Genomic DNA, 17,001 nt, shown 5'->3' on the forward strand with positions numbered 1-17,001 from the left:
TAGAAGTATGATTTGTATCTTTTTTGTATTTCCCATATAACTACCTAACTTGTTGAACATATGGAATGCAGTTATATTTACCTTAAATGACCTCCTCTGCCAAATCTAACATTTGTGTCATTTCTTGGTAGGTTTCAATTGATTGATTTTTATCCTCATATTTTCCTGCTCCCCGACATTGCCTGATATCTCTGATTGGACATCAGTCATTTTGAACTTTACCTTGATAGGTATGGTATAGTTTTGTATTCTCATAAATATTCTTGAGCTTTGTTTGGGATCTCAGTTCAGTTACTTGGAAACCGTTTAATAGAAGTCTTGCGTTTATGATTTTTAAATACAACAAGAGTCATTTTGATATTTAGGCTAATTATCAACAACTTTAGAGTAGGCTTTTCTGAGTACTTGATTCTGTCAAATTCCCTGTAAATTATAAAATTTTCTTGTCTTCCTAGTGGGAACAGCCCTGCATGGATGCCAGGCACTTTTCCTGCCAGCCCTTTCAGATGATTCTTTCCCTGGCTTCACATGTGTGCTCTTAAAAGCCCCCTGCTCAATCCTCAAGGGGAAGCCCCTATAGATCTCTGGGATCCTCTCTCTATGTAGCTCATTCTTCTTTGATAGTCTGTCCTGCATCTTCCAGCCAAGTTGCACTCCCTGAACAACCAGTTCTGTTTCCTCAACTCAAAAGTATTGAAATAAGTATTAAATAAAAAGGAACAAAAATCAGTAAACATAGTAATAAAATAGAAGTTTATAGGAATTAAATAAAAGTGATAAAAAGAAGTGAATATAGTAAATATAGGGGGAGTTATAAATAAGCCTGGACTGTATACAACATATTGCATGTAGAAGTAAATATGAGTAAACATTATGTGTATAAAAGTAATAATGTATAAAACATTTAAAATATATAAAATAGAAAAGAGCATTACAGGGAGTATTGTAGTTTGAATTTTCCTGAGTTCTTTCACAAAGGCAGTAGAGGAACTAGGATACCAAAAGAAAAAATATGTATCTGTGGCCAACATTTTCAGAAAAAAGTTGACAAGATACTCCTACAAACCTCAGGCTATCAACCAGTGTGGCCAAGCCAAAGGTGGGATCAAGAGCGATCAGAATGCAGGGAGGGACAGAAGCTGTGCAGGAGAAGGTAGACGGATAATAAAAGGGGCCTCTAACAATCCTAAGATCCAGAGAACTGAGAAACTGCCAACTAGTACATATCCCCAAAAGGAAATAGGCTCAACTTAGAGAGGAGAGTTTAGCTCTTATTTACAAGAATGTGGGACAAAACTAAGAGAGGTTTTGAAATTCCATGTCACAAATGAATGCTTCAGGACTGTGGGACGGTCTAAGAGTACCTGGGTAGCCAGGACCCTCAGGGCACTTGGATGTAGCCCAGGAAAGGACTGAGCAGAGCCCTGGGAAGAAACTGCTGGAAACAAAACACAAAATGATCAATGTAGAAGCTCTGGCAGTAAAAGAGAGAAAGGGTTCCGATCATAGTTCATAGAGGAGAAGGGCAAACATAAGAATGCAATGAGAAGATGAATGAATGCATGCTGAAGAAATCTTTTTTAATATGTCAAAAGTGAACTTAAAGTGAAAACATCTGTAGACCAAGAGAGGGAGGGAGGGATGGAAAATTCATATGCAGCAGATGTATGAATGTAGCCACCATGCTGTACAGTAGATTCCCAGAGCTATTCATTTTAACACTGAAAGCTTGTCCCCTTTGACCAGTACCTCCCCATTTCTCCCACTCCATCTGCCCTTGGTAACCACCATTTTACTCTCTGTTTCTATGACTTTGACTATTTTTTTTAGATTCCACATATATGTGAGATCAGTGTAAGTTATTTCAATCTTACAGTTACCAAGCTGCAAAGAATAACGTGTGTGCATCTGTCTTTTCACAAGTGTGCAGAGATAATTCCATAGAATTACTTGGCTAAGGTCGCTGTATCTTTATTAATTCGACACTTATCGTCTACTTTTCCTCCTTACTGATGTATTAACTTACACTCCTTTCAGCAGCATATGAGCTTGCTTGCTTTGCTCCAACCTCCCCAGCAGTGGTGTTACCAAATGCGGATTATTGCCCATCTGTAAAGGAAAAGTGGTACCTGGGTTTACTTGCTGTTTACATTTCTCAAACTATGAGTAAGTCTTAGCACATTCACATATTTAAGAGCCATTTTTTTAATTCCTTTGTCTGTGACCTAATGTTATTATTAACTGCCTACCTTCCTTTCGAATTACTAATCTTTTTCCAGTTACTGGGTTTTCTTTGTATAATAGGGAGATACAGCACTCAGTCTGCGATGACTTGCAAATATTTTTTTACTGGTTGTTTATTTGTTATTTGGGCTTATGAATTAGTGGTGGGTTCCTCCCCACCCCTTGCATGAGATTTATTTAAAATGCAGCCAAACATAGCAGTCCTTTTTTTTTTATAGTTGGATATTTTGAGCCATATATAGAAAGCCATCTTCCACCACAACACTATAAAAACTCCTACCATTTTATCTTTGATACTTTAATGTTTATATATACTATCCCAGTGGACAAAGGGTCCAGGATACTGAAATTGGATTTCATCTATTTTCTTTGTACCTCAGTGTAAGTAGCAATATTTGCCATGTACTGTCTTGGGATCCTAGCTCAAATGTAGGAAATACCTTGTTTTCACATCCTTATTATAGTTAGAAAAATCAATCTGATCAAACTGTTGCTATGTGAGAATGGGCTGGCTGGAGGCAGAAGTGCATGTAGAATTCATTATCATTTATTCCATAAATGTGGATTGGGTGGCTTCTATGTTCCAAGCCTCCACATACAGGGTGAGCCCTGGTAAATCAAAGACAGCTCCTGCTTTGTTCCAGTGGAGGACTCTAACAAGTGGCCAATCAGATATGCAAGGTCCCATAATAAGAATCGCTAGTAAAAAAGCAATGGAGGGAGAATGGATATTGCTATGTTCTAGAGATTCACCAGGAAATGCTGCTCTGAGAAAGTGATGTGTGAGTGAGCAAGGGGAATGTGGTAGACAGTGAGATTGGAGGGTGGCCATTGCTCAGATTTGGGAAGATTTTGCAGACTACGTACGGGAAGAGATTTGGATTTTCTTCTGAGTATTATGCAAACTCACTGGAGGGTTTTGAGCATCTATGCGTATCAAAGGGTCTCTGGTTGCTTTAAAGGAACTGTCCACAAAGGGGCAAGAGTAGATGCTGGGAGGCCAAAAAATAAGACTATTGTCAGTCCAACCAAGAGATGATGATGGGTTGGGTCACAGTAGTGGCAGTGAGGCTAGAGAAAAATAAACCCATGTGAGGAGATGTTAACAGCAGCATAGATAATGCTTGCTGTTAGATTCTCTTTGAGGATGGGCATAAGGGATCAGTAAAAAGTGATTCCCAGGTTTATTAGGACCCTAGACACCCAAGTTGGAGCAGGCTTAGTGATCGGGAAGGTTAAGTTTCATTTACAGACAGTCTGAGATTGTGCTACTTGTGAGCCTGCTAAAGGGAATAGGTATTTGTAGACATGAGTCTGGAATGCAAAACAGAGGTCTGCGATGGAGATAAAACTGGTGGTACCTTGAGCTATGAGAATGGGGCCCAATTCTCAGCCAAGCTCAGTGAATCAGAACCCAGCTAGTTCCTGGCTGCTCACCCACCCAAGGCAAATTAGACAGTTTGTTCTGAATGTGACTTTCTGTCCTCAAAGCCTGTTCTAGAAGAGACTGTCATTACCCTTCCCACCTGTAAGCCCTGGTGGAAGTGAACACTTGGTGTTGCTGACACTTCACAGCCAGGCTCTTGCCCCTTGAAGGCCAAAACCACAGTTAGAGCCGGTCCCCTCTTGGCCCCCCTTCCTGTAGGCAGTTCTCCAAGGCTGATGTTTCTGACGGCTGCCCTAGCAAAAGGGCCCAGTCGGCTCCTGAAATTGTGAGCACCACACAGGGGGTTCGTGCTTGATAGTTTTCAGGACCTTAATGAATATGAGCTTTTTCCTTTCACAAACTTTAATACTGTCCCAATACCACCCCGTGAGATATGAAGACCATTCTCAACATCAGTCGCTCCTCCAAAGTCACATAGTTGGCAAACGGCAGAGCCAGGATTTGAACCCACATATGTAGCAAACTTAAGTTTGCCATAAAGATGTCCTTTCTAGAATTCAGTATTGATGCACAGAAATGGCTGCTTTAATATCTTTCCCGACCTTGGGAAAATGACTCTTGTCATTGACATCCTGCTATTGCACAATAGTGAGCGAGAAATCCCATCCTACATGCAAAGAAATCTCAGCAGCAAGACCCGTGCCTTGGTCCTCTGAGTCTCCTCTTCACTCACATGCCATGACCTCCGAGAATAAGCGTCTCTCTCTGTGCTTGGGTTTCTCGCTCACGTGACCTGCCCTCCTCACCGGTTGCTCGACAGCTCTGTCCTCGGACATTCGCTGTTCCGCTGGGTCCCGGTCCCTGCTCACTCTTTCTCGCTCACACGCTGCTAGCCTGCAAAGCCCTGCTCAACCACCCCTTCTTCAGGGAAGCCTTCCCTGATCAGGCAGTCAACTTTGAATGCCCCTCCTCTGGGCCCACACAGCCAACTGCGCTTGATGCCTCGGGGGATCTTAAAGAGACTCTGCCCTCTGGGAGGCCACTGACTAGTGTCCTGGTTTGCTTGGCATCTTCCCTTCCTATGATCTTGGCATCTAGTATGTGGTTAGTAAATTTTTTTTTTTTTTTTGAGAGGGCATCTCTCATATTTATTGATCAAATGGTTGTTAAAAACAATAAAATTCAGTATAGGGGGGTCAATGCTCAATGTACAATCATTAATCCATCTCAAGCCTAATTCTCGTCAGTCTCCAATCTTCTGAAGCATAACGAACAAGTTCTTACATGGTGAACGAATTCTTACAGAGTGAATAAATTCTTACATGGTGAACAGTACAAGGGCAGTCATCACAGAAACTTTCGGTTTTGATCATGCAATATGACCTATAAACCATCAGGTCAAATATGAATATTCATTTGATTTTTGTACTTGATTTATATGTTGATCCCACATTTCTCCTATTATTATTATTATTTTTATTTTTAATAAAATGCTGAAGTGGTAGGTAGATGCAAGATAAAGGTAGAAAACATAGTTTAGTGCTGTAAGAAGGCAAATGTAGATGATCAGATGATCAGGTGTGTGCCTATGGACTAAGTATTAATCCAGGCTAGACAAGGGCAGCAAGACATCCACGGATGCAGAAGATTTCTCTCAAAGCAGGGGGGGTGAGGTTCTGAGCCTCACCTCTGTTGATCCCCAAATTCTCACCTGATGGCCCCCCTGCGACTGTGCCTGTCTTAGGTTGTTCCTCCCTTGAGGAATCTTACCCGTCTCTGGCTAACCAGTCATCTTCCGGGGCCATACAGGGAAATGTAAAGTTGGTAAGTGAGAGAGAAGCCATATTGTTTGCAAAGGTTAGCTTTTTATTTCTTTGCAGATTTATGCCCTGTGGCTTCTATGCCCAGCAATTGTCTCGAGGTATCTTTACCACCTGGAGGAATTATGATACTCGGTAAATTCGATATGAGGCACGAATTCTATTTAAGGTTTGTAATTAGGAAGGAAGAAGAAAAGCTATAGATGTAGCATATGAAGGAAACTTGGGAGGATTGATTATTTCTTTGACATATCTTCTTGTATAGTACCTTAAGTATGTATAGGTTTTAAACTACTAACTAATTTGCACACACATATTAACATAATAGGAATACGGTGACATAAACAAAGCAAATCTATAATTACCAGCCATCTCCAGTGAAGCCAAGAAAACCATTTAGGCACCCTAGGCATTTGTGAAAATTTATCTATAATATGATGGATATTGTCCAACTGTACTTGAACCATCAGACAAATTAAAGCAGCCCATTTCTGGGATCTGTTCACATCCCATATGTTCTTTTAACCATAGATAGTCTATAGTCATGAGATTTTGGGGTGCTACAACTTGCACCCCTCCCAACTCCTGGTTGAGTTCCAACAGTACAGATCCAGTCAAATTCGTTGTCTCACTGTATGCACATGCCAGCCTAGACATCTCCCTCCTCCTTCTTATGGCAAGTCCAGGAGACGGTGGGCTGGATGCAGCCACAACCGCAGCATCGTCCGGATCCCTGGGGAGGCTTTTTGATGATCATCCCCCGGCACGAGTCCTCCAGAGAGTGCTGATGCCGGAAGCTCCTCCTCATATCGTATCTTAGTTCATTTTCTGGGTATCCAAGCTAGGCCTTGATCTTCTGCGTAGAAACAAACAGACCCTTTGCCCACACTTTGACATGCCCTCTATATGTGGTTAGTAAATTTTTAATTGGAAATAAGTCAGTTAGTTAATAACACCTGAAGGCAAACTAGACAGATTTCGCCTCTGCTCACCTTTTTTTTCCCGAAACCTCCTTTCCTGCACCGTGTCAGGGGCACTCCAGTGCTCCCGCCACATTCAGACCACGCCTGGAGAGCCCGAGCTCAGTTCCTGGTGCCTCTGCCTAAGTGAGACAAAGACAGTTCTGAGATGATTGTGAGGGGGTGGCTAGGTTGGTGAAGGGAGCTACGAGGAGCGTAAGGCATCCAATCCAAATCTGGCCTTGAAAGGTTATAAAGCGGGAGAGAAAGTTCACTAGTAGTGCTGTGTATATATATATATATTCTTTTGGCTCATCATGAAGGAGAATTTTTAAATAGATGCCTTAGAGGTAGGGAGACAGTAGTTGGTGGCTCGATTCTGGGAACACTGAGGTACTGTCTGTCCCTGAAATTTTATGATGATCTGATTTAGATGACTAGCCCAAGGACATATCACCTGGAGATCAACCAGCACCTTCCACAGGAAACCACACAAGACAAAAACCCCAGGATGTTTGCTCCCTTTCTGGTGAGTGCGGTCCTTCTGGCTGGCACGACTAAGGGTAAGTCCTGGAGGCACAGAGGGAGCTGGTTGTGCAGTAAGAGGGGGGTAGATTCTGGGGGACAGGAGCTTTTCCAAAATTGGCTCTTGGGGCTTTGGCGGATGCATGTGAGATTATGGCAGCATGATCCCCCACCCTCTTTATTCTTCGTTCTCAGGATTGCTCTGGCTATTCAGGTTCTCTGTGGTTCCATACAAATTTTAGAACTATTTGCTATAGTTCATTGAAGAATGCTGTTGGTATTTTGATAGGGATTGCATCGAATCTGTAGATTGCTTTAGGCAAGATGGCCATTTTGAAAGACTTTTTTTTATATTTAGGAGGTTTTAAACAGTTGATCTTAGTTGTTTATTTTTAAACCTTGCTTTGTCTTTACAATTTACTTGCCAGAAGTAATTTATCTATTTATTTATTTATTTATTTTATTTATTTTATTTTGTTATCATTAATCTACTATTACATCTCTTCCAGGTGAATTTCAGGAACATCTAACAGGTACAACCACGGCTAGTCTAAATTCCTTGGCAAACAGGTCATTTGTGATATGTTTAGGAGTAAACACCCCCCACCTTCCACAAACACAATCTTCAGAGGGGCCGTAACCCATTTTCACTATGGAATCCTAGGGGTTTTCATCCTCTCTCAGACCAACTTAGTTCATTTCTTCAAGTCAAGAGGCTCAAATCCCCTTCTCTCCTCTCTTTCCCCCCCTTATTGAACAAAATGATCAGGCTAAATAAGGGGTTTGTTACTTGGGGTCCACAGATAAAATGTACAGGAACTCTGATCTCTTGAAATCATATACAACATCTGATTTATGTCTGTACAAGTTTTTTTTCACAAGATTTTCAAAGGAGTCAATGGCCAGAGAAAAGTTAGGAACCACCAGGCAACAGTCACTTTCTGTAGAGAAGCCCCCAGGCCAGGAGAACCTTCTCTAGACTGCATCGTTTAAGCATTTCTTTCTGTGTCCAACAGTGCCTTCACTAATTTGCTATAAATGTAAAAGATACCATCTTGGCTTATGCTACGACGTCATGAAGTCCTGCAGCCTGAAGTACCAGCAGTCCTGCGCGGTTGAGAACATTTACATACTTACAAAAAAAGGTCACACAGGGTCTAGAGGAGCCGAGAAGTAGCCACCTCCTCCCCTTACAGACAGTGGTGTCCTTTTGCCCTGGGAGGGCAGGGGAGGAGGAAGGGGTAAGAAGGGGGTGGTCCTGTGGAGGGGACAGCAAAGCCAATATTGAGTGAAGGAGAGATCGGTGTCCCTTACCAGTTAGGGAATAAACTCCATCCTCTGGGTCAGTAATCAGTAGACTCAGCCTTGTCGCTCACATGGGCTTAAAGGAAGTTCAGTGAGCGTCTGAACAGAGGTTATTTCTGGGAATAGGGTAGCAGGAAACCATTATTACAGTTGCATGCTCTCTCTTTCATCTCCTCAGGGCACAGTATGTATTTTTATTCAGAGCTGTCATGTAAGACCAACTGTGAGGACATCAACTTCCTGGGTTCTGGCAAGAGGACAGAGCTCATCTGCTGCAAACATAGTAACTACTGCAACCTCCCTGAGGGTGTCTAGTCCGCACCTCTCCTGGATTTTGCGTCATTCTTATCTCACCATTCCCTTTGTTCCCCCAAACCTGTATTTTGCTCTGCTCTTCTAACCATTTGTAGAGAGTGAGGAAGCCACCCGGGAGGGGAAGAGTGGCAGTCATGAAGAGAAGCAGCAGAGGGGAGCTGAGTCTCAGCGATGCAGCACTAGACTGAATTTTTGCAAATCCCTTTTGCTTACATCTGACAAGGGAATTTTTCCTTCTGATGGTGCTGCCACTCAAAGGATTGGGTTTAGAATCGGTTGTTTATTGTCTCCTATATGGAAATGCAAAGACTTGGATCAAAATAATTTCAAATTGTACTGAGAATTCTGTGGCCATACTTTATCCTCGTCTATACCCACTCCTCTGGGTTGAGATTCTCTTCGGATTGGCCCCGATACCTCCTGGCGCTCTCCTTCTGCCCACAGGTTATGGAGATAGACAAGAACTAGCTCCAGCTTCCCAGTTTGCTGGCAACACTGGTCACATCTTTCCCTGTAGAGTTCTTGGGGGAAATTGCAGGCCAGAAAAATCTGGACAGGCACAGGGGTGAGGCCTTAAGGAAAATGTTAAGGGCATTCCAGTTTGTGGAAACTAAGATTTGGGAGACAGTTTGGTATGGGTGGCATTGGCTTGGATTATCATGCCCCAGCTGACCAAGTGGCCAGGTAGCAGCTGGTTGAACCAGGTGACTGAGTTGGGAATAGAGACCCTGTGCAAGGATGGGCCGTCGGTTCCTTCTCATATGAATGAGGGGAAAAAAGTTTATAATAAAGCAGTGGCATGGTAGTTGAAGATAATAGAATAGATGCCACGAGGTAGTGTTCTAGTTACAGTGTCCTCTGTCAGAGGAAGTTACGAGTGAACAGGTGAGGAAGGTAATAACGGGGGCAAAGAGGCAGGAAGGCCCTGGGTGACACCCACAGGCAGGGAGAGCCTGAGCACCGCTGACGGGGAAGCAGTGCACCTGCGGCCAAGGTGGCCCAGGACCCTTGACGGCCTCATAGCCCCGGCATCTCTCTCCTCGTGAGGCCTGCTGCCGTTCTGGGTCCTGCATCGCCGTGAGCTTTTCTCTCCTTTATTATGCCACATGGACTTCGTATAATAAACCAGTCGCCCTTCTACTTGATAGTTTGGTATACTCTCTGTTTTTGTCTGCATCTGAGAACATAATCCTTTCTGAGAAATTACCAGTTGGGATTTCACAGAGCCAGAATGAAGAAAGACATGAAGACAACTATTCCAAAATAGACAAGCAGATTGGAAAAGCCAGTGTAAAATGGGTATTTTGAATTAGGGAAACACATTTTTAGTCCTAGTTGCACAGGAGCTCTCTCACCCATTGAATCATGGAGATGGGAGACGCCGGTCTTAAAGAGATCATTGTTTTGCCCTGGGTTTTCAAACAGACTTTCAAATATTTGTGAATCGATGTTTAGACAAAACTTGGCTTGGTTGAATGAGAAATAAATTCTAAAATCTTTCCTGATGTTTCAAGAGCAAACATTGACATCTTCAGCAATAGAGCATTGAATTTTAACTTTATGTAGTGGATGATTTTGATTTGATTTTTGGGCCCTGCCCAAATCCTCTTTGCTGATCAACACATCTGCCACTCAGCTGGGTTGAGGGTTGGCTACGCCAGCTCACAGCTATTTACTTCTCTGGATATCTGCCCTCAACCGAATGGGAGCTGCCTGGCCCAGATGCTAAGCTCCCAACTTGAGCAGAGATCTCCCCCAATGAATGGGTGACTCCCTGCATGAAGGGGGGACCAAGTCTGTAGTAGAGTTTGTGCTCCAGAGCTTTTCCATGGGATCCAGCTCAAGCTAGTCTCCAGCTGAAACCAAGTTCTTGTATCGTTTCCCCCTGACCTCCCCTGCTTCCTTTATTTCCCTTCTAAATTTTAAGCTGAGAAGACCAAGTGTTTCCCACCTTTATTGGAAATAAAGCTCTAAAACAAGATGAAAAGCTTCTGGACAGCAACGAAAACCATCAATAAAAATAAGGGATTAATATCCAAAATATATAAAGAACTCATACAACTCAACAATGAAAAATAAACAACCCAATTTAAAAAATGGGCAGAGGATCTGAATAGACTTTTTCCAAAGAAGATACACAGAAAGCCACAGGTACCAAAGCATCGAGGAAATGCCAGTGAAAACCACAATAACACCTCATACCTGTTAGACTGGTTATTATAAAAAAAGAAGTGTTGACAAGGATGTGGAGAAAAGGGAATCCTTTTAGCCTATTGGTGGGAATGTAAATTGGTACAACCACAAAGAAAAATACTATGGAGGTTCCTCAAAACATTAAAAATAGAACTAAGATGAGACGCAACAATTCCACTTCTAGGTATTTATCTGATGAGAACAAAAACACTAATTTGAAAATATATAAACATCTCATGTTCATTGCAGCCTTGTTTACAATGGCCAAATATAGAAACAACCTAAGTGTCCACTGATGGAAGAATGGATAAAGAAGATGTGATATTCTAAGAAGTGACTAGTGGTTACCATGGGGGAGGGCTGGGGTGGGTGTGTAGGGAGGGTGAGGGGGATAACGGGGCACAAAATTTATCAATCATAATATAACTTGGTCACAGGGATGGTAGTACAGCATGAAGAATACAGTCAATGTTTCTGTAACACCTTTCTGTGTTGACAGATAGTAACTGCACTACTGGGGGTGAGGATTTGATAATATGGTAACGAGCCACCTTCATGTTGGGAGTCTTAAGTGTTATATACTTGAAACCAATATTTGGTGATACTTCAGTTAAATAAAGTAATGTAAACTGCAGAAAATCTGGGAAAAATGTGATCTCTCTCTCTCTCTCTCTCTCTCTCTCACACACACACACACACACACACACAGGAATATTATTCCACTGTAAAAAAGAATGAAGTCTTTCCACTTAACCGTAACATCCGGAACATGGGTGGACCTCGTGGGCATTATGCTAAATGAAGTAAGTCAGACAGAGGAAAACAAATACCGTATGATCTCACTAATACGTGGGATCTAGAACAAACAAGGCGAAACAAAAACCTAAGCTCATAGATACAAAGAACAGATTGGTGGCCGCCAGAGATGGTGGGTGGGGAAGTACACAAAAGGAGTGAAGGGAGTCAAAAGGTACAAACTCCCAGTTACAAAATTAATAAACCATGGGGGATCTAATGTACAGCATGGTGCCTATAATTAATACTATTGTGTTGCATATTTGAAAGTTGCTAAGAAAATAAGTCTTAGAAGTTCTCATCACAAAAAAAATTGTATGGTGATAGATGTTAACTAGACTTATTATGGTGATCATTGGGCAATATATACAGATATTGAATCATGATATCATATACCTGAGATTAATATAAAATTGTAAAATTGTAGGTCAATTATACCTCAGTAAAAAAAAAAAAAATATATATATATATATATATATATATGGAAAAAAGTTAATTTGGGAGAAATAATGAGACAAGATAAAAAAAATATATGATGTGAGGAAACAAGCTTCAAGGCAGCATTGGTATAAAAATCAAAGGTAGGAACAAAATGAATCAAGTGCGATACATCCATATACCGAACTAAATATCGTGCATCCATAAAAGTGATATAATGTCAGTGCAAATTTATTGATTTGAAAATACATTCAAATATGTTCAGTAGAAAAAAAAGGTTTAAAAATCACGTATAGTTGGATCCCATTTTCATTTAAAATATAATATCTATCTACATCTCTCTCAATCAACTTTTTTATTCACCAAATTTTAATAGTGGAAAATTCTAGGTTTTTAATGTATTACCTAATTTTTAAAATTGGGTGATGCTTTTTTCTGGCATACATAAATTTTTTCCTATAGAAATAAAGCCTTCAAGAAAGTTTTAGACAGTCAATATAAAAAAGACCTTGTGATAATCCAGATGTTAGAGTTAATAGAGAAGGGATTTTAAACAACTATTATAAATTCTCAAGGACTTGAAGGAAATGAAAGGTTATGAATGAAAAGATAGGGAATCTCAACAGAGTGATGGGAAGTATAATAAAGAACCACTTCACTACAGTGCTCCTGTAACAATAATGTTATAGGTAATTAACATTTTTGTTCTTTTGTTCTTTTTTGTTTTGATTTCTAAAAATGAATATAAAATTATTTTTAATAGCTTAAAAACTAAATAAAGGACATAAATAATTTAAAGAGTAGGCTTATCCTATAAGAAACACTAAAGGGAGACCTTCAGGCTGAAATGAAATGACACGAAGAGGTAAAATCTACACAAAAATAAAGAGAAATGGTCAAGGTAATTACAAGTGTAAAGACAGTAAAAATATGTATTTTTTTATTGGCAACTCTTTTCTTCTCATACCTGATTTAAAAGAAAGCTCCATAATCTTGGTAGACTCCATCTAGAGATATATGATAAATGGACTTACTACTTGATGTCATGTTTTTAATGGACTGGGGTCTAGAGCACCTACTGAATGTTTCAAAACGTGTCCTGTCGGTGTTCAACACATAACATGTGTATTGCCTGATATATGCAGGTAAGCTGCTGCTAATGGTGACAAAGAAAAACTGGGGAAACAAAAATTATTTGTATTCTTTCAGCCACTTGGGTATAAAGGTTTTCCGTGCGCCCCAAAAGCACAGTGTTCTGTGAAACCTTTCATTAACCAAAATGGCATAAATGAAGAAGCAATTATTATTAATTTACATGGAAAATTTTTTATTCCCAGACCAAAAAAAATAATCTCTTAGGCTTTTCTGATGTTGTGGGACGTATCTCTCTAACAGATGCACAAAATAACTTGCAAATAAAGCACAGATTCTCACAGACACAGTTCCAAACTATGGCCGCTTGCTGCTGAGATGCTGAGTTCTCCGGGAAGGAGCCTGGTGGGACCTCTCTCACTGCTCTGGGCTTGCTGGACGCTAGTTTCACTTTGCACATTTTTCCACAGAAGTGAAAATCCTCTTTGGATTCTCAGTTGGCAAGCGAAGGTACTAATATATCATATAGATGTTTTGTAAAAATCAAGTGGCACAACGCCAACATTTAAAAAGTGAGGGATACCTGTGTATTTGGTTGTAGCTGTAGTGCAGACTCAGTGGGTCAGGGAAAGCTGCCCCGTGGTCCTCGGGCATAGGATGCAGCCCCAGGAAGCATCTGAGAAGCTGCAACTGGGAAGAGGCTGTGAGTCAGGAGGCTGAAGGTACCTGCCTTGGTTTATTTAAAAGCCTTGATATTTTAAAGCAGAGCTTCAATACCTTGATGTTTTAAGGTACCAAATATATCAAATACATTGAATACTTTAATATTTTGAAACAAAGCTTTAAAATCAAGGTAGGACCATGGTCTTTCAGTTGGGATGAGTTGGAGACAGCAGCATAGTGTATGATCCTCCACAAATCCTCTTAGAAAAGGCAGAACAACTAATATAGCAAAGGGAAGTGCCATACAGAATATCAGAGCCTACTAGGGTGGCCTAAACCCTTGAAGATCTCAGAAATACAGAAATCTGCCGCTAAAATTCATTCCACAAAAAAAGTTCCATTCTGAGAAATAAACTGTCAGTAGAAATGAAATTGAGCAGGATATAAAAACTAATGTTTTAGGAGAAAGTTAAAATATTGGTGTGAGGGGCCAAGAGGTAGCAAATCTTGGAAATCACTGTGCTGATTGTCATATAGAGATGAAAAGATTTTAAATTACTTCCCTTTCAACTCCGTCAACAGATGAAGCGAGGAAAGCTCCTGTGGTCCACCTCCACCCTCATAGAAAATCATGTAATCTGTTATTTGTTCCTTTCCAAACTGTTTGCCTTTTATGGTTTTATTTTTCCTTGTTGCACTGCTAAGGACTTCTAGAATGACTTAAATGCAAGTAGTAGCTTTTTCCTGGTCTAAGGGGAAGAGCACTGAATTTTTCACTATTAAATGTGATATTTGCTATAGTTTTCTTATAGTTTGTATTTTATAAAACTAAGAAAATTCCTTTTTTTTGCCAGAATTTTTATCAATTTTTTTTCTGCATCTATTGAGATGATTGTGGTTTTTCTTCTTTACTCTGTTGATATGATAGCTATATGGGTTGATTTTTGAATATTGAACAAGTCTTGCATTCCCAGGGTAAACCTCACTTGTCATGATGTATTATCCTTGTTATAAAACGCTAACTTCAATATGCCAATATTTTGTTCTAGATTTCACCTATTTTCATGAAGGGTATTGGTCTGTAATTTCCAATTTAAAAAAAATCATGTCTCTGTCTGTCTTCGGTACAGTGTCATGGTGGCCTCATACAGTGCATTGAAAAGTGTCCTCTACTCTATTTTCTGGAACAGTGGAAGTGGAATAATTTCTTCCTGTTGTGTTTGATAGATTTCATCAGTAAAGCCATGTGGGCATAGATTTTATTTGATGGAGAGTTTTAAACTATGGATTCAATTTTTTTCTGATAGATTTAAAACTATTTACATTATTTATTTTTTCTTGAAATCATTTTGACTGTCTCACGGGGTTTGTCCATTTCACTAGACTTCCAAAATTGTTGACAGAAAAGTATTCACAGTATTCCTTATTATCCTTTTAGTCATTGTAGAATCTGTGGTATCATCTCTCTTGTTGCTATTATTAATTATGTGGGTTTTCACTTTTTTTAGAAATAGAAAAAGCCATCCTAAAATTCATATGGAATTTCAAGGGATCTCAAATAGCCAAAGCAATATTGTAAATCATGAACAATGCTGGGGGTCTCACACTTCCTGATTTCAAAACTCACTACAAAACTACAGTAATCAAAACAGTATGATACAAGCATGACAATAGACAGATAGACCAATGTAATAGAATAAAGAGCCCAGAAATGAACCTTTGCATAAGTGGTCAAATAATTTTTGAAAAAATCAATGCTAAGACCATTTAATTGGAGAAAGAATAGTACTTTCAATAAATGGTGCTAGAATGTTGACTGGACTTTTGTGGTAATCATTTGGCAATATATACAAATATCAAATCATGTTATTGTACACCTGAAACTAATACAATATTGTATGTAAATTGTGCCTCAATTCTTTAAAAAAGGGGAAAAAGTTTTCAAAACAAAAAAAATGGTGTTATGGAAACTGGGTATCCACACATAAAAGTACGAAGTTGGACCCCTACCTTATGCCATACACAAAAATTACCTCAGTATGGATCAAAGACATAAATGTAAGAAACCAAACTATAAAACTCTGAGAAGAAAACAGGGGGAAACTTTATGACATTGGATTTGGTAATTATTTCTTGGCTATGATATCAAAAGTATAGGCAACCAAAGAAAAAGTATATAAATTGGATTACATCAAGATTAAAAACTGTGCATTAAAGGACAGAATCAACGAAGTGAAAAGGCAACTCATGGAATGGGAAACCATTACCTAGGAGGGGTAATATTCAGAATATATGGAGAACTCCTACAACACAGCAACAACAACAACAAAAAACCAGTTAATTAAACAAATGGGCAAAAGGACTTGAATAAACATTTCTCCAAAGAAGACATCAAATTTCCAGTGAGCACATGGAAAGATGCTCACATCACTCATCATTAGGGAAATGCCAATGAAAACCACAATGAGGTACCACTTCGCACCCATTAGGATGGCTACTGTCATAAAAACAGAAAATAACGAGTGTGATGAGGATGTGGAGAAATTGGAACCCTACTACACTTTGGGTGGGAATGTAAAAACACTGTGGAAAAACAGTATGTCAGTTCCTCAAAAAATTAAACATATCTGATCTAACAATTCCACTTCGGGGTCAAAGGAATGAAGAGCAGGGACTTGAACAGATATTGGTACACTTACGTTCATAGCAGCATTATTTGCACGGCCAAAAGGTGGTAGCAACCAAGCTGCCCATCAATGGAAGAATGGATAAACAAAATGTGGTTTGTACACACAATAGGATATTTAGCATTAAAAAGGAAGGAAATTGTGGCACATTCTACAACATAAATGAAACTTGACGACATCATAGGTGAAATTAAGGAAAATTCTGGATGATTGCCCTTACATAAGGTTTCTAATGTGACCAAGCTCACAGAAACAAAGTCGACCAGTGGTGGCCAGGGGATGGGGAGCAGGGTTTGAGGGGAACAGAGTTTCAGTTTGCATAAAGACAAGGGTTCTGGAGGTGATGGTGGTGGTAGTAACACAATGTGAATTTACTTAATGCCACTGTATATTTAAAAATGGTTAAAATGGTAAATTTATGTCATGTATATTTTACCACACTAAACAACAACACAATGATAATAGCACGAGGAGCAAAGGGAAGTAAATGGAGTCGAATTTGTATAAGATTCTTGTATAGCTAATAAGGTGGTAAACATACTGATTTAAGGTAGACTGTAAAAAGTCAAATGTGCATA

General features: G+C 39.8%; 1 protein-coding gene across 1 annotated transcript; it reads left to right on the forward strand.

The window, feature by feature from the left end:
* Positions 1–2,045: 2,045 nt before the first annotated feature.
* On the forward strand, positions 2,046–9,877 carry PATE2 (prostate and testis expressed 2). The gene is made up of 5 exons (XM_073239968.1): positions 2,046–2,166; positions 6,844–6,973; positions 7,445–7,468; positions 7,952–8,080; positions 8,419–9,877. The coding sequence occupies exons 2-5, from the start codon at positions 6,844–6,846 to the stop codon at positions 8,553–8,555; spliced, it is 420 nt and encodes a 139-aa protein (XP_073096069.1). The 5' UTR covers positions 2,046–2,166; the 3' UTR covers positions 8,556–9,877.
* Positions 9,878–17,001: the final 7,124 nt, after the last annotated feature.

This window comes from Manis javanica, chromosome 6, assembly GCF_040802235.1.
Source record: "Manis javanica isolate MJ-LG chromosome 6, MJ_LKY, whole genome shotgun sequence".
Classification (NCBI taxonomy): Eukaryota; Metazoa; Chordata; class Mammalia; order Pholidota; family Manidae; genus Manis; species Manis javanica.